Source organism: Equus quagga, chromosome 6 (assembly GCF_021613505.1).
Source record: "Equus quagga isolate Etosha38 chromosome 6, UCLA_HA_Equagga_1.0, whole genome shotgun sequence".
Taxonomy (NCBI): domain Eukaryota; kingdom Metazoa; phylum Chordata; class Mammalia; order Perissodactyla; family Equidae; genus Equus; species Equus quagga.
In genome coordinates this window covers 38,846,560-38,865,249 of record NC_060272.1, presented here as the reverse complement: position 1 = coordinate 38,865,249, position 18,690 = coordinate 38,846,560, and the positions used below count along the sequence as shown (strand labels likewise).

The 18,690-nt window shown below is 33.4% G+C and overlaps 1 protein-coding gene across 1 annotated transcript in view; it reads right to left on the bottom strand.

The window, feature by feature from the left end:
- Positions 1-2,793: 2,793 nt before the first annotated feature.
- Positions 2,794-18,690, bottom strand: part of KLHL1 (kelch like family member 1) — a 333,377-nt gene continuing 317,480 nt past the window's right edge. Inside the window, exons 10-11 of the mRNA XM_046665048.1 lie at positions 8,367-8,538; positions 2,794-2,853 (exon numbers count right to left, since the gene is read on the bottom strand). Coding sequence (XP_046521004.1) covers positions 2,794-2,853; positions 8,367-8,538 — 232 coding nt within the window. The remainder of the gene's footprint in view (positions 2,854-8,366; positions 8,539-18,690) is intronic.

The window sequence follows — 18,690 nt, the reverse complement described above, 5'->3', positions numbered from 1 at the left end:
TTACTCCTAAGGAGTTCAAGTTAAATAAAACTCTAGCTTCACTCAAAGTGGGATCCTTAGTGTAGCTGAATTATCAATTGACAGAGTCACATTTCAAGAATCCTGGATTGGAGTCATGGCAGGGTAGGCAGTAAGACCTGGCGCACATTTAGAATGTGGCCTTAGTGGACAATTTTCTCTTCAGTAAATTGTGCGATGATATCTGTTCTCTCCATTTCATACAAGCTTTGAATTTGATGGAATAAATGAAAAGCAATAAGGAAAATTAATATATTGATGTATATGAGGAAGCCATTTTGGTTTAAAATTGATTTGGTCTGACCTTGTTTTTCCAGAATGACCTGACATGGCCTGTGAAGCATGCATTGTACATCTGCTGTAAACATTTACAGTATCCCAAAGCAAAAAAGACTGCCTTTAAGGGTAGGGATGGATGCCTCCTCTTATACCAGCATTTCTTTAAAGATAAGCTTTCCTTCCAAGAAACCAGTGTCAGGTTGACCTGCTATACACAGCAAAACATCTTGTGATTGTAGTAAAAAGAAAAGAGAGTATTCCTGTCACATTTGATGTATGTTCCTTGCTCCAAAACAGTATATAGCCATGCTGTACTCCTCACTACTCAGCAGTGCTTCCTTCCCTGGTGGAGGCTGTTCTGCCAGGCTATAATCCTCAGAATTGTCTCATCTATTAAACTTACCTCAATTTTGATGTATAGGTTGATTATTGCTTATTTGCATTGATAAGTTCATTGTTCAAACTGCTCTTTGATGTCCTTATAAGGTAAATTGGGTGCACATACTTATTGTATGTAACATAAGCACTAGTAGGCTAATATGATCTACATGTGGAAAATAGCTGGTTGAAAGCAGCAAATTTGTTTGGGGAAAATTCTCTCTCAGGCAACAAAATTACTCATTTTTTAAAATGTTGATAAATTTATTAACCAAGTTTTAAATATGAGATCACTACAAAATTTTACTGGTTAAAAAATAAATGTGCACCACTTGATCTTCTTCTCTATTCTTTAAAGTTTCAAAAATAAGTTGTCCACTCCAGTTAGCTAATATTATCTGTAGGTTCTATGTAGTGGAGAAAATATGTGGGCAGAAGAAATTGAATATACTTAACACTACTAAACTGTGTATTTAGAAATAGTTAGGATGATAAATTTCATGTTACACACTTTTAAACTACAATTAAAAGATTATTGATATTTCCTTAGCATCTTATAATGACATCGTTTTTTTGAAATAAAATGTAATTAATAAACTTTACTGCAAGTACGTGTTGGGAAATTTCAGATTTCCTAGTATTTCCTTGACCCAAATTATCTATCAGTATTTTCCTCGGTTCTTAGATTTCAAACATTTTTCATCACCCAACAATAAAATTCCATAGTTTATTTGACTCAAAATAGGGATTTTCTTGCCTTTTCCAACTCCTGCACAATTATGTGCACTCTCCTTATGGGATGTGTATTTTCTAAGCACTAATGCTAACTGTCTCAAGTAAGTCACTATAGAAAAAAGCAATCATTAAAGATTGCATTTGATGTCAGAATAGTATTTAGGAGAAAATAAACTTATGTGTTGATGAAGATATATATTTCTTGATTTTTGAAAAGTGAACCAAAAAATTTTCCTATCTCTGCATTGTATTTTGTCAATGTTTTACTCAGATCTGAATTAAAATTTATTGAAGAAAGAGACACTGATAAAAGCAAATTTTCTAACATTTATTAATTGTATTTGAAATTTACATGGGTCTATTAAGGACATTGTGTAATGTTTCCACTTTATGCTTTAAACAATTACAAACATTTGGCATAAAATAATGCGCATATCAGTGTAACAAGTTTGAAAAGTGGAGAATGAGAATTTGAAATCTGCCTTTCTTCTAACAATGATAATTAACACTCCAAATGAATGGACTTTAGATCTGTCTTTCAAATTTCTAAGTTCTGTTTTCTTATGAACAAAATTCTAAAGGACTTCAACATGCAATGGAGATATATATAACATTCAGATAACTAGCTTCCATGCTTGCACTGAACTCAACATAAGGCAAAAGCCCATTGTGCTGATTTTTTGGCTCAGTGTGTTCAAAAAGCAAAGCAATGTGGTAAGCCTAATCAGAATGAGCCTTTGTGTTTGCCAGCTTCAGATTGCTAATACATTTGAGATAAAATTCAACCATCGTCTCTGATGATATATGCAGCTTTGATAAGCAGGACAGTTTGTTTTCTGAATGCAAAAGACAAGCATGAATCTTTTGCTCTAATTGTCCTCGTAGCTTAGGAAAATGATGAAGAAGCATGTTTGTTTTAATAAAACATCATTCTGCTTCCTGGTAAGACCACATCTGATTAGTAAACCAATCAGATTCTCTCAGATGAAATATCATGTCTTTTACTCGTGGCAACCTCTTGGATATTGCCACAGATTATAAACAATCAAATGAGTCGTAGTCATGAAAGTATCCATGTCACAAATAGCTATCTCTCCTTTTAATTGGTCAAGAAAAACAAGCCTTTGGTAACTCTAGTTATTGTACGCTACACTACAAAACAAATGACCAGTAACCACTCCTGGACTAACTAATGCACGGCCAGATATTGTTCCTGTAGCAACTGGATGCTTTCTTGTTTCCTGTAATTCTCTTTGATCTTCTCCCTCTTTTGACATCAGTAGGTAAATCTGCAGAAATCCTTGTTCTTAAAGAGTTTTCTTTTTGCCCTCTGATACAAAAATAACCACTCCAGCAAATAAAATCTCTCCAAATAAAAATAAATCAAGGTTGCTTGATGACTACCACACAGGCACCTGCTCTCCCAATATTCAAGGAAGCCATCTGTTGAAAAAGAGGAAACACAATTTAAGACAAATTCTACTGTCATAGAAAAATATAAACACTATAATATATCTAAAACACTCAAAATCATAAATAAATGTACTTATATTTTCCCAATTTAGCCACAAGCAGTACAATTTTATCCACAATAAAAATGGGAATAATGGAAATGGCATTTACAAAAAAGCAATAATTTGTGTATTGAAATTTTTAAAACCTGTAATCACTTATGGAATTTTTAATAAAAGCAATGCAATATTTAAGGATTTTAAGTGAAATGAAGCTTCTGTAGAAAAGTGTGCTGCAAAGGTTTATTCTGGAGTTTGCGTGGACACATTTGTGATGATATTTTGTAGTGATAGCTTGGAGTATATTTTAGATGAAATAGCTATTACACTTATTGAAATAATTTTGAAGTTATTTCCCCAGATATTATACTGAATTAAATGTATTATTCATTCATTCTAAACAGAGATATACAATGAAGTAACTTTAATATTTTTTCATAAATAGGCCATAATTACAATTGCAATAGGGCTTATTAAAAAAAAAACTCACCTTATAGCAGTCACTGAAATGAGAACTGAGATTTTTTTTAATAATCCTGAATGTGAAATTGGCTAGAAATATATTAAAAACAATAATTTTTACAGAGTTTGTAATTAAAATTTATTCCATGGAGGTAACCCAAGATTTTAATAATTCAAGCTTTTTGATATCAATGATTTTTATTACAGTTTTCTGAAAGTAATTTATGCATACAAAAATATGAGGGTAGACTAGAAATTACAGGATATTATTTCAAACTGAAAAGAATTGAATAAAATTTAAGAAATAAAGTAGCTTAGAGCAAAATAACTCAGATCACATACATTATCTTATTTATTAAGAAAGGGCATAGCATCATTCTCTAAATATGAAAATTACCACTGTTATCTACTAGTTCTGTTAAATATACTTATTGTTACCTGTCATCCCTCTGCAGGTTAAAAAAAATAAAAAACAAAAACTTCCCATGTATTTTTTTATTCTGTTCAATTAATACCTTAATTTTTAAAAAGCTAACAATGCACTTTCTCTTGTCTTTCCCATAGATAACTGCTCAAAATGATAGGAGGAAAGGGGCGTGTGAATATGTTGGTAGCATACTGTACGTTAAGAATAATTTTTATAGATCACCACAGTGACCTTCATAATCCCATCGTCTATTGTCATCTCCATATGACAGGTGTGTGAATGGAGTGTCAAGAGACAACATATAAATCTCCTAACGTCAATCTATACAAACTGAAATATATCTGACTCCAAAGGCATGCACTTTCCATTGTCTCTCTTCTAGTTTCCAATGATTTTCAAGCGTTGTTTCACATCAGAGTCATCTAAGGAACTTTTACAAAGGGTATGTGCTCAAGCCCCACCCCTCGCGAGGAATGGAATGAGTATTGGGTAGTTGTATTTTGAAGTTTTCCGAACACCCTCTGATGTTCATTCAATGCTGAGAAGTACTGTGCAGAGTTTCTAGGTGAAGTGTGGGGTGAATAGCCTCACTTTACGGCTACACCTCCATCTCCATCTATATCTCTGTACATGCTTGTATATGTGTGTAAAAATTAATCTCTGCTCTCTTTTCCAAAAATGTACTATTCCTCTCGTGTTTCCTGTCTCAGTGAATAACACCACTCTCTACCCAGATGCTCAAGACAGGAACCTAGGCCACATCCATGACCGTTAACTTTACTCACTCAACCCTACATCTGAATAATCATCAAGCCTTCTAAGTAGATCTCCAGCCAATTTAATTATCCCCATTCCTACTGTCTTTAATCTAGCTCAGATTACAATTTTACCTTGAGTGGATTAGTATAATATCCTCCTAAAACATTTCTCGGACTCCAGTCTTGCTTTCTACTAACCATTTTTCACATCCTACTAAGTGCAATCATTTTAAAAGACATTTCTGATTATTTACTTTCCCTGCTTAAAATCCTTCATTAACTCCACTTCAGTCTTACATAAAGCTAAGACTCTGTAACATGGTATCTGACCCTACATATATAGACTTTGTTTCTCTTTCCAAATTCATGGCTTACCACTTTATTTCTTACCCAGTGAAACATGCCATGTGTTCTTCCTGCAGTTCTTTACAAATTGTGTTCTTAAACCAAAGCATCCCCATATTTTCATCTGGTTAACTATTACTCATCTGTCAGGCCCCATTCTACTTATCATTTCCTGAAGGAATATATCTCTGCCCAACACACTTAAGTTGTGTCATAGTGCTAAGTATTTCCCTTACCACAGAATATCTCATGCTATTTTAACTATTTAATATATTCTATAAAAATACATTTTGAAAATTGAAGAGAGCATTTCTTCTTTCCCCCCTCGATCCAACTTTATTTTCTTTAATATATATTTTTAAAAACCTGCCCTGCCCTACCTCCAGAGTTATACCTTTTGGCCTTAGTATGATACCCTAGAAAGGTTGGCAACAGAACCAATTGGAAAAATGCACCCGAGGATGCGGATATCTCACCTGGCTTCCCTGGAGCTCATTCTCAACATCTTACGTACCTATTGTGCACACATGAACTAAACCCATGCACAACAGAGCAAACTGAATTACAACAATAATTCTCAATTAATTTATTTACTAAACATTCACATATCTCTTACTCCATGCCAGCAACTAAGCTAGTCTTTGGAGACATGACAGTAAATGACACATTATCTTTGTTTCTTTACAGCTGCAGGTGGATGCAGCATAACAACGCTATGACAGTATAGCAAGAGAGCACATGAAAGGCTGATTTTACTCAGGCAATGGGAAATGGAATAAAGTTCTTCTTTTTAGGACTTGAAGCACACATATTGTTCTTTCAAGTCAAATGCAAGAAATAAACCCAATGTTGAATAGCAAAGTCAGCTTTATTTAAAACACACATATACACGCACACAGGCACACATGCATGCATGTGTTCTCAGTAAAACTATCTGAGGCATGAATCTCGCAATTGCTCCATAATCTATTTCCATTATCTCCAATTCTAGCTAGCTTGGGGAGTTTTCCAAGTACATATCCTAGGATATTTTAATATTGTTTGCTTATTTATTCTAATACTTAGTCATATGGAGGTGCTAACGATAAATGGGATAACCAATTGATTTTGTCCATTTATGGGGTAAATAGAGGGAAAGTGACAGATCTTATCCAACAAATACAGGAATCTTTTCTAGTGGCCTGGAATCCTGAAAATTTTCAGAGGGATTCCGTGTGTGTCTGCTAATAGTCCCTCAAGAGTCTTAAAAATATAAATAATGAAAAGATATGGACGTAAAATCTTAAAGTAATTTAAGAGCTTTAAAATGAATATTTATTGTACTAAAATAAAGTTGTTATAAAGCATTTTGAATACCACTTTGCTGTTTGTAAGGTGCTATATGATCCAAAAGAGTGTAATAAAATACAGATGAGGGAAAGTGGTCTTTAGCAGGCTTTTACCTGTTATTACTACATACATTATTTTGATCTCAATTTTAGAGGAATGATAAGTATAATGGCTCATTATTATACATATGTAATGAATATATTATATCTTTTATATGCCCATAAACTTTCTTTATGTAATGTTTATTTGTAAAATAGCATATTTAAAATATATGCCATTGAACTGGTACATTTCCTTAGCAAATCAACAATCATTAATCCATGCAGTGTTCCCTTTGTAAACACTAGGGACTCAGAGAGGTAAGAATTTAAAATATATACTCTAAAATGTTAGTGCAATAATTACTAGCTTCTTTTATATTTGCTGCTGTTTGGATAAAGAATGCTTCCTCTCTCACAATTAAAGTAAAACAGAAAATCACACGACCTGGTTCTCCAAATACTTCCCCTTCTTTCTTCCATTCTACTTTCTTTCTTCCTCCTTAGCCAAATTCATCTATCTTTACTAGAATCAAAGGGTTTTCCCTTGGGGAAGAGTAAGATTCATAAGGCAGGTACCTTAGCCTGGCCATTTGGAATTTGGTTTTGTACTTCAAAGATAGCCTATGTAAATATTGTGCTTGAACACATATCGTCAAAACTGACACAATCAAGGAATTTATATATCTTTAAAAGAAATTTACTTCAATCAGTGTTCAAGTTCTTCAGACAAGTTTTAGTCAGTTTTTGTGATGAAAAATAAAACTCTCTACCCACTGAGGAATACGAGGAGATAAGGTTGCTACATTGCTTCAACTCAAAAAGTCTGGAATTTTACTGCATTCATTGCTGGAAATGGTTTGTTTCTTTGTTTATTTCAACAGTACTGTGTTTTTAGTTTTATGATAAAGGAGAGGAATAACAGAAATAATGAGAGATTTGGAAAAGAAAGAAGGAAAGTAGGGAGAAATTAAATGTAAGGATATAAGTCTGAGAATATATCCATTCCCTCCGTTACAAGCAAGGCCATGGTAGCTGCCCTTCTTAAGGTATTTTCCACTATAGTTAAGTATCCCTGCCCCTGTCTTCTGCCAACACTCACACACGCACCTACAGAAGTCCTCTAGATACTGGCCAGAATGGGAGGGGCTATATTCCAGCATGATCCTGAGTCTCTGACTAAAGTGAATATTCAAGGAAGAACACCTCACCTAAGATCAGCCAATTATTTCACTCCATCTTTCTGGACAAAGTGATTGTCCAGGAGCAAGCACTTTATACATGACAGACTATTCAGAGCCCTTTGCTGTTTGTTTGTTGTTTGTTTGCTAAGGAAGATTGGCCCTGAGCTAAAATCTGTGCCAATCTTCCTCTATTTTTTTTAGTATGTGGGCCTCCAGCACAGCACGGCCACTAACAGACTGGTGTAGGTCCCCACCAGGGAGCCAAACCTGGGCCAAAAAAGTGGAGTGCACCAAACTTAACCACCAGGTCACTGGGACTGGCCTTACTTTTTGTTTTTTTAATTGAACAAAGCCTTCTTTTATTTTCTGTTTATGGCTGTGAGGATTACTACTTGGAGCTTCCAGCCGCATTACTCTGTGGAAAATTCTTTTTGCAGTAGGTAACAATGGACCTAACAAAGATAGCCAAGCAAAACTGGGAGATAGAAAATTGATTTCGGCAGCCTTCCATCCCCTTATTCCAGTTATCTCTAAAGCTAAGTATTCTAAAGTTAGGATTTTGTGAAACAAGATATTCTACTTTTATTTTTTGCTTCAGCTAATTATAATTCCATTCCCATCCCTTGTTATTACTTATAACAAAGTGGAAATCCCATTGAAGCATGAATGCCATTTTTTAATATAAATTTCATTAAAGTATAGAATATATAACAGAAAAATTCACACAAGCATTTGGTTTAATGAACTTTTTACAAAATGAACATGACAGTGGACTAAAATAAACCACTTTGGGTTCAGGGTAATTTGACTGGCTAGATTATCATATATACCCCTCTTTTCCTAAGGAAGTAAATGAAATAAATACTCATATTTGAAGTCAATTATGCTGGCAACAATCTTACCTGTGTCCATTCATTTGTTTGTGGATCATAGGATTCCATAGTGTTCAGGTATGTCTGCCCATCGTAGCCACCAACGGCATATAATCTGTCACCAAGCAGACAGACTCCAACAGCATCTCTGGGCATACTCAAAGGAGCCACCATGGTCCACGTGTCTGTTTTGGGATCATATCTAAAATGTAAGAATAATAGGACATAACATATTCTAATCACATTCAATTTTTACTCTATAAATGATACCCTTTCAAAAGCATGCCATGAAAAAGAAAACTAAGTTTTTTCTAAAAGCTCAATCATTTGAGCAAGTGATCAAGAGCTCATATCCACAATGTCTGGCTTTCTAAACTTTAAGACATTTAAAAAATATACCTAGACTCTTACCTAGATGAATGCAGAATCATTTAACCAAGATGAATATCATGATTTCTTTCCATGAGGAGGTCAGACATGTAAATAGCTATTTTCCACAGTAGAATGAAGGTCTTTAAAACAGACGTAAACAAAGCACTATAGCAATGAAACAGCAGGAATGATTAAAAATCTGGAAGAATTATGGAATACTCCACAGCTAAAGTCTCCTTTAAATCAGGTCTGAAAGTCCAGTCTAAGTTTGTCAGAAAGAAAAGAAGTGTGTGCAAAGGAACTGGGGTGTTTAAAAAATGTATGGCCAGCTTTGAGGAAAGCAGCTGTGTAGTGTGGCTAATTTCAGGGGTTTATGAAGGAGCAGCGAGCCTAAAAAGGTGGTTTTTGATCATCTGTAGATTGTCTGATTCGCAGAGTAAGAGCGTGTTTTGTGTGTACTCACTAGGAAAACAGGGAAGCTTTGAAATTTGGGAAAAGAATTACAGCATAAACAGAACTGTGTTTTAGTGACATTATTCAGGATTCACTGCAAGGGAGAGATTGGCAAATCAAGAGATTAAAGCAGGGGGCCCAAGTTGTTATTATTGAATTTAAACCAAAAATAATTTCATTTTCAGAAAGTCAATTACCATACATTATAGTTGGATATTTTATATTTTGAGCGGCAAAAATCTGAAGAATACTTTGGTCAATATGTTTCATTTTAGCTAAGAATGACTCTTAAACTGCCCCTTTGCCTTTAACCTGCAATTGCAGGTTCATATACAAAAATGAAAAATCTAGTAAGAACCCAGTAGAATAAATATAAAATAAGAATGGATGGAAGTAGTTTTTTGACAAGCACAACAAATATATTCTTCGTTTGTTTTTCTTCTCTAGCCTTTTTTTTTTTTTAGCCAACTGAAACTTTCAACCTACAGACTCCTAAGACAAAGAGAAATAAACACAAACAAGCCAAAAAAAATCACTATAGTTTATGAAAATAAACAATGTTGTTACAAAAGATATGGTTGGGAGGACTCCAAGGATCTGGAATTTATATTTGAGAGAGAACGTTCATGTTACCCAAGATGTTACATGCATTTACACAGCATTACTTGGAGGAGTTTTGACTGCCAAAATGACATGTATGAAATGAGAGATTGGATGAATGCCTGCAAAACCAGGGCTACCTTAAAGCATAAGCTGTCCAGTAAAGAAAAATTTAATTTTACATGCTGTAGTTAATAAATGCAAAACATCACAGACACAAGCACATATAGACACACAAACACACAATCTACGCCATCAAAATCTTCCTTAAAATATTTAAACTTTTACTATGAACATTTTAAAATATGTAAAGATAAAAGCAATTAGGATTAAAAATAAAAAAGAAAGAAGAAGAGAAAAAAGACATCACAAGGAATCAAATAGTACAATCCAGAATGTGGAATGTTTTATAAGATAACTGACTGAATGTTTAAGTTAACAAAAACCAATAATAATAAATAACTAGGAAAAGGTAATTGTTCTAAATTAAATGTGACTTAAAAACATAACAAAATGAAGTGAGTGGGCCTTACTTAGATCTGTAGGGCAGCAGAATTTGCTACACTAAAATATGTCTCTTTGGCTTGATTTTTTTTAAGAACAAAAGACTTAAGAAAAAACTTTGACCTCTCCCTAACTTCCTAAAAGAATTTAACATAAAAGCCTTGTTGCAGAAAGGGGCTAATACCATAGGTAACTATTGACATGAACTAGGTGTAGTAGACAGGCAGGAACCTAGCAAGGCCCATTCGATCAAAGTCTTCTTCATGTCTCATTGTCTTTACAGACATGGTAAACACTTGTTTACCAAACATTTGGTTTCCATCTCCATGTAAATCACCTTCCTCCTGTTCGAAGTTCGAAGTCCCAAATCACTTCTGCCACTCCCTCCTTTGTCTTTAGCTAAAGATGGTATTTAAGGTGGTGGCTTTGGCCATTTAGTGAGTTACTCAACTTTCCTTGATTTCTCCCATGTATACATGTTAGTAAGCTTTGTTTGATTTTCCCCTGTTATTCTGTCTCATGTCAGTTTCATTCTTAGACCAGCCAGAAGGACCTAGAGGGTAGAGGAATATTTCTTCCTCCCCTACAGATCCCAATTCAAACAGATCAACTATTAAAAGATATTTGAGGCATTTTGGAAATTTTCATGTAACTCAGGCATCAGATTTTAATAAGGAATTACTGGGAAGTTTTTATAAGTTGTGATAATGGCAGTGTGATTATGTTAAAAAAATAAAGTCCTAATCATTTTTCATTGTTTGTTTGTGGAATGAATTTAGAAATATTTTGAGCTAAAATGACATGTTTGAGAGTTTCTTTAAAGTATTTCAGGACAAAAAAAAAAGACAGTGAAGGTGAATGGATGAAACAAGAATGACAAATTGTGATGGTTGTTGAAGCTGGGTAATGAGTACAGGCGAGTTTATTGTATTGTTTACTTTTTTGCTTGTCAGAAAAATGTTTGTAGTTAAAGTAACTCTAAAAAGAAGAATGTATAATGCACTTTAATTTCAGTGAGAAGTGAATGTTCTTTATATTTTATTCATTCTTCAGTAGAATCCAGTCTGGCTTTTGTCACAATCACTTCACTAAAATAGCTTTTTCTGAAGTCATATTTTATTCCTTATTTAATTGTTATTCAGCTATATGGATTTTTTTTCAATTACTGTCTACAAAGCAGACTTTGTTTATCACTTTGCAAAAAGGCAGAACAACTGAGAAAACAGTTAACACCAGTGCACTAAGCAATAATAAATGAATTTCTGAAGGCTTATGAAATGTCAAGTGAAACTCAAATATTGAAACAATTCTCAAATACTCTTATTGCCGGGAAAAATAAGAAACCACTAGTATGCCCCATATTTAGATACACATTTAGAAGTAATATCCTACAATTAGAAATAGATACGATTTCTTTCATGTTTTACAAAATTCATGAAGGGAATTTTAAAAATTTAATGCATTCTTCAGAAAATCCAAATCGTTGAATTAAAAGTATTTGTTTTCAGTGGTGGGTAACATTTTATATGTGCAATAACAATCTTTTAATTCATATCTGACAATGGTGATAACATTTAAATTTATATACTATATTGCCAGGAAAATCAAACCAAACCAAAGTAAAAACTGAGTCCAACCATGCCCGTCCCACACACCTACTCTCTCCCAGATATTTAGGAAGTAAGCACACAAATTCAAAATTACCACTAATGATTATCCTTATTCTCACATTAATGATTCTAAATTGATTTTTCTGTATTCAAGAACTCTATGAACTCACCTCTCAGCCTGGGGATATACAAAATCGTTACCCCAAAATGAAATGAACAGCCTTTTTTAGCTTAGGAGAGGATCCACAGATGCATAAGCATTTCCAAACAATTAGTCCAGTGAACTGTCAGTTCACGTTTTTGACAAAATTTAGTTCTAAGCATTCTTTTTGGCCTCTAGTTACCTGTTTATAAAAAAAGTTGAGGGGGCTGTATTTTTGTATTTAGGCTGTCTGCCTTTCCCACGTCTCGCCTTGGCCTCCACGGTCAGGGTGTGAGCTCTGTATCAGACACTCTATTAAAGTTTATAGTCCTCAGGCAAGAGAAGCGCCAATATATAGTGGCTAAAATTGGCTGTAAAATGAAAACTTGCTGAAGGCATATAATAGTCACAGAACAAAAGTTAGTTTCTCATTGAAAATCCCCATTGAAGTTTTTGAAGTACCATTAATTTTTCAAGCATTGTCATTTCCATAATTTAAGGATAAAAATCCATCTTAAAATATTTAAAGGGGAACTGTTTTAAATATAAAAGCATTGCTTTGGTAACACATAGACTTGAGAATGCCATTTTCCTAAATTTGTACATGCAATGTTCATCTATAGCAAATTAAACAGCATAGAAGTGATTGATAGCCAGGTACGTTTGCCTGTAAAGCAAGCTGACAAATAAGAAAACAAAGAAGCAAAAGAAAAAAATGAAGATCTATGCTGTGAAATGGATAAACAGCTCTGAAAGAGTGGTTTTCAGATTTCTAATAAATGAACTACACAATCTATATTTGAATTGATTTTAATAAATTATTTGTGAATTAAGCAACTGAGTGACAATAATGCTGGTCAAAAATAAATAATTTTATTTTTTCTGTAGTGAAAATCAACATCCAGATATCATGAGATTATCAAAAGAAATGTACCTTAACTCTGGAAATATTTACATCATAGGAATGGAAAACTAATAATTCCAATAAAATTAACTTTTAAAAATGATGGAATGACTATAATAATGCTCCTATAGACATCCTTGATCAGAAGTTTTCATATATATGCATTCCCAATGGGTGTTTTGGAATGGAATTTCTGAGTCAAACAGAATGCATATTTTGGAATGTGGTAGATACTGCCAATTGGTATTAAAAGAGGCTGCACCAATTTACATCCCCACCATCAGTGTAATGAGAGTTCCACTTTCTGTGCATCCTCTCCAACGTGTGATATTAACTGCTATTTTCATTTTAGCCTTTCTGCTGGATAGGTCATGGTATGACATTGTAATTTTAATTTGCATTTCCCTAATGACTAGTGACATCAAACGTTTTCCCCAATAGTCATTGCTTATTTGGATGTCATCTTTTGAAGAGTTCTTGTTCAAGCTCTCTACCAGTTTTTTCTATGTTTTTTAGGTTCTCTTTAAAATTATTTTTAGAATTTCTTTACTTACAGGAAACAAAGTCTTTGTTGGTGACACACATTGCAAATATTTTTTCCACTCTTTGTCTTAAATTTTTACTCTCTTAATGCTATCTTTTGAATAAAGACATTTTAACAGTAATATTTTTCTTTATGGATGATTCTTTCCAGATCCAGTCTAAGAAATCTTTCCTACCTCTGTATTGTGAAGGTAGTTTCCTAACTAAAAGCTTTATTGTTTCATGTGTAGGGTCCCTGAGCAGCCCACCCCAAAATATTCCGCAATAGCATATTGATTATTTTGAAGTAAAGTTAATTGAGAAGCAAAAAGGGCATTTAGACTCTCCTGTCTCTGTTCCCCCTGAAAGCTGGAAAGTATATCTTAAAACACAGAAAACGAGTCAAATGTAGACATCAGTTTGCATAAATAAATTTGAGTGGCAAAGTTACTACTGAAATTGCTTTCTTTTATAATTTTTCTCCTGACTTTCCATATCATATATAACAAACGCTATTAAATTAAGAAAATAAAAACTTTAAAATAGTTTAAAGATCAAGCTGCAACCATCCAAAACAGGATTTCTTAGTTCAAATTCAGTCTCAAAATATAAATTATCCTCTGATCAAAATATATTCCTCAGCACTGATCTTTCACACATTCATTCTGAGGGACGTCTTCCCTGGTTTGATTCAGTTGCAGTAGTCCTCTTCCTTACGACAAATGTGGAGTGAAATGGTCTTGAGGTCACTGTCAATTTCAACCCCATGACAGAGGGGAAAACTCAGCACAGTGTTAGGAAAAAACCACATTCTCAACATTCTTTGCGTGTTTCAGACCCTCATGTTGATTATGTGCTTCATATTTATTTTTAAGATACAGTCTTTTAAAAAGTATTGATATTCTCTCAATCTTCCCTAATACTTCTCTTAAATATACAATAGGCACAGAGAGATTGAGAAAAGAAGACAGGGTAAGTAGATTTCTGTTCTCCTTTTCAGTATCCCTTGCTTATTTTTTACATAAAAATGTTTTAAGAAGTTATTTTGATTTCAACTTCTCTATGAAAGTGTATGAAAAATTCTATTTTGACTTAGATCATATTTTATTACATCCACTCTTCAAGGTTGAGGAAAAGAGAAATGAGTTGTTGACAGCCAGAGAAAGCAAGGACACGCTAAGCAGCCCTTCGACTCCTCTCGGGTGTAGTTTTCTCAGTAGAGTTTTAAAAGTTATAGACTATGGTCAATCACCAGAACACGGAGCATACCCAAGAGATCTGAATGCTGGTTAAAACTCACTGTTAAAAATAAATGCCTTTTAACAGTTCAAAACTAAGGGGCAATAGATTATTTATATGATCACTTTCTCTACTAATATAACAGAAAACTATTATTAGCTCTGTAAAACCAAATTGTTTATTTTTAATTAGCCTATCTCAATATGAAAATGAATTTTGCAGTTTGATACCAGGGCTGATGTCCTTCCATCGATACAGGACATGACATGTTTTATCTATTCATGCATATCTACCTTTCCACAGAATTGTTCTTCTCTTTCCTTCAAAGCATGCAGATAAATAACCACGATGTTAGCATTCCAGGCGGAAGATCCAAGGACAATGAACTATTCTGTTACTCTCTGTCTCCAGCTGACCACTTCAAAGATATCATTTGCCTCATAAGCCGTTGAAGCAAATATCTAATCACACATCTAAATTAGCTTAACTGTGGTATTAGTTAATAATTGTTGCATCCACTTGTAAAGCAGTGCCCCTACATACATAGGCTGTCATAGCACCTCCATCTTTTGTATATGTGTCTACCAGAAATCTGAGCATAATTCGTTATGAAAGAAATAGCAGAGATTATGCATGTACAATAATAGGAAAACAATATCAACAACAAACTAGTCTTTTCACACTACACTCGTTTGGCTAGCTCCAGCAATAAGATCTTAAGAAGAAAAAGAAAAATATACTTTATTATAAAGTTCAAAAGCTCCTACCTAACATTTCAAGTTTCAACTATTCATGTAATTAATGTCTTGGAGAAAATTTAAGATCTCTCATATATCAAAATAAGAGTTAATATATTAATATGCTATACAAGGCCTAGAATAAGCACCCATAATTTAAATAAAAAGTCTCTTCTTTATCTCTCTTCACTGTTTAGAAATGCTACAATTCTTGGATTATGCCTAAACCAAAAAGATGAAATGAGAAATTGGGAAAAATGAAAGAATCCAAAATTCTATTCTTACTTTATATATTAATGTTTATGGTAAGTTTTAAAAGAATTGTTTAATTAAATTAATAATGTATTTATCCCTGTATGTCTGACAGAAAATCTTAACTTTTATTATTTCAATTTTTGTAAAAGATCTAAAGATGATAAAAATATTGAGCCATATCTTGACAGAAATAAATGCTATTATTTGTCACTTTCTCATGTGACAGGAGTAGATTTTGAACAAAAGTTTTATATTTATTTTAAGTAATACATAAAAATTTTGATACTTAGTCTTTGGATGAGAAGATGTAAAGATATAATTTTTAATTAACACATGAATAGTTGCTTAATATTCTAGACGTTGTCAAAAATTTCTGTTGAATAAATACCTAAAATATATGTAGATAATTGATATTCAGCCTATGATGATGGAAATGGAGATTCACGTGCCAATTGAGAAACAACAGACAAAAACCTAGCTATCTATGTCTTTCCATCAGTCCATCCAAACATCCATGTATCCTTCCATTCTTCCATCCATCTATCCATCCATCCATCCATCACTTTCTATCTATCCATCTATTAATCTATCTATCTGTGTGTTAATCTATATAACTACCTATTTCAAGATGCTTTTCTCTATGGGAAATTTGAGGCCTGTTTTTCTTAGCATCCATCTGATTCATTAAATGCTTGTTGAGTGCTTACTCTGTGCCAATAATTGTGCCAAGTGGACAGGTACAAGCGTGAAAAAGCTGATCTTGGTCATCACCACACATGGAACCTAATTTCTTGGGAAAATTGACGTAAAACAAATAATTTTTTCATTATACTATTGATTGTTGGTACAAAGGAAAACTCTATTGTGCTTTCAGGTCGAATTGGCATTATGAAAAGATGCCTCTGGCTAGTCTAAGGAGACTAAATTGGAAAAAGCAGAGCGAAAATTATAAGGGCAGGTTTTGAAGGTTCCTATTGTCTTGATACGCCCTTCCTGTCAAGCCTTATTACTGGGATACAGATTTGAAGGCAAGGGTGGTCTTTATCTATTATTAGCCTGTAGTGGTGCTGATGCCTTTGAGCATATTTTCTGATCTATTGCCTGGTTTCTAGTTTCATTTGTGATCTTAAAGTTTTATTTATTTATTTATCTCTTTCTCCTAATATATTTTAAACTTTATATAGCACAGTGAAAACCATATGCAAAACAATAGTTATTGAATAATAGATGGATTAATGTGATTTTTCTAATGGATTTTACTTCTGGGCATACATTTGGAAACTGATTTTGTCCCCAAGATGCTTTCTCTAGAATGAGGCTTGGCTTCAAAATTAGTTTTCATCTGTTCCATCAGCTATTGTAAACTTCCTGTTCTTGTTAATTCCCTGCCACCTTCTTACCTGCTCTGATTTGAGGTGTCAATGGTCTTTGTGTTTAAGATAGCCTAACTGTTCGCAATTTTGATAAGTATTATATAACTGTATTTTAACACCATTATATAATACATTTACATTTTCATAAGAAATCATTGTCATGTAATAAAATTTGTTCTATCTATAAAGCATAACATTGTACACTACTTCTTGCTATTTCTAATGATTTGTTTACCTATGACCATATACTAAAACAATTCTTTACATTATATGTGCAAAATAGTTCTACAGAGGTATCATTGTGTATCGTGATTTATTGATAATTTACATGTGAAATCATCAATATAAAATGTACATTATAGAAAGTGCAAAAATGCTATTAATCTGGCACATAGTATGAGCTGGAATAAGAATCATGATAATGCTGTGTGCTTCTGCATTACTTAAGCTGCTCATACCCACTGCACTCCTATAACTTAAAATAGCTATGCTTATTTAAATCTAATTTTGCATCATAAATGTATTCCTAGACTGAATTATTTATGCCTCTGTTCACAAACAACATTTCAATACATTATACAGTAAAATTAGAAGAGAATATCTGTATGAAATATCATTTCATTAGTAGCATTTATATAAGATATTCACAGTAAAAGTCGGAGCCTCAACATATTCATCTTCTCTGTCATCTTTCTGCAGAATTTAGCACAGGAAAATGTGAATGAGCTGTCAGTCTATTAGCAGTACTTTTTAAATAAATGATGGCATGTTTGTGTGTATAAAAGTATACATCTATTTATTTGAACTCTGACCACTGTCCTCACTGTAACACCTGTAGTTCCAAACTTCACTGGACAAGAGAATGTTGGAATGAAACTCTGGTGAGCTTAACACTCTTCTCTATGTGGATATAGCCATAAATCTACAGTCCATTTCACAGAGTAGCAATGTAGCTAAACATGTTTCTGTGTTTTCCCAAGAAGTAGCTTAGGTTTGAACAGAATCTGTTCACTAAAAGCTATCTCTTGTCGCTGGCCTTATTCTCAGTAAAACTAATCATATATCCTTAGGAAAAAATGTCATAAATAAGAGAGAGCACCTTTCTTCCACTGACTGTACCTCTTACAAGCACGAGTATAAAGGATGTGATTTCCTAATATTAAGAGGAAAATTGTTATAGTCATCAGTGCAATTCACAAAAGAGTTCTTGTTTTTCTCCCAGGTACAAGTTAGGATACTGTCCTCCTACCCTTATGAAGTTTTCTGTGGCCATGTAACTGGTTGGTAATCAATGTATAAACAAAGGAGAATTATAATACTTGAAAGTGGAATCTTTAAGAACAAGTGAATAATGTACTACTCTCTGGCTTTTCTCTTCTGACATGGAGACCAGAAGTACTCATATTGTAGCTTATATATCATTCTGAGTACCAGAGTAATAGTATCATAGAGTTGCCATAGATATGTAGCATGAGTAAGAAAAAAGGATTATGGTATTAAGTCACCGAGAGTTTTGAAGTTATTCATTACAGTAGAATTACTTACCTTGTTCCAGTTGATAAAAGCAATTAACCTCAATATTCCCTATTCTCATTTACTCATATATCAGCATGTACGCTCATGTAATAGGAAATATCATCATG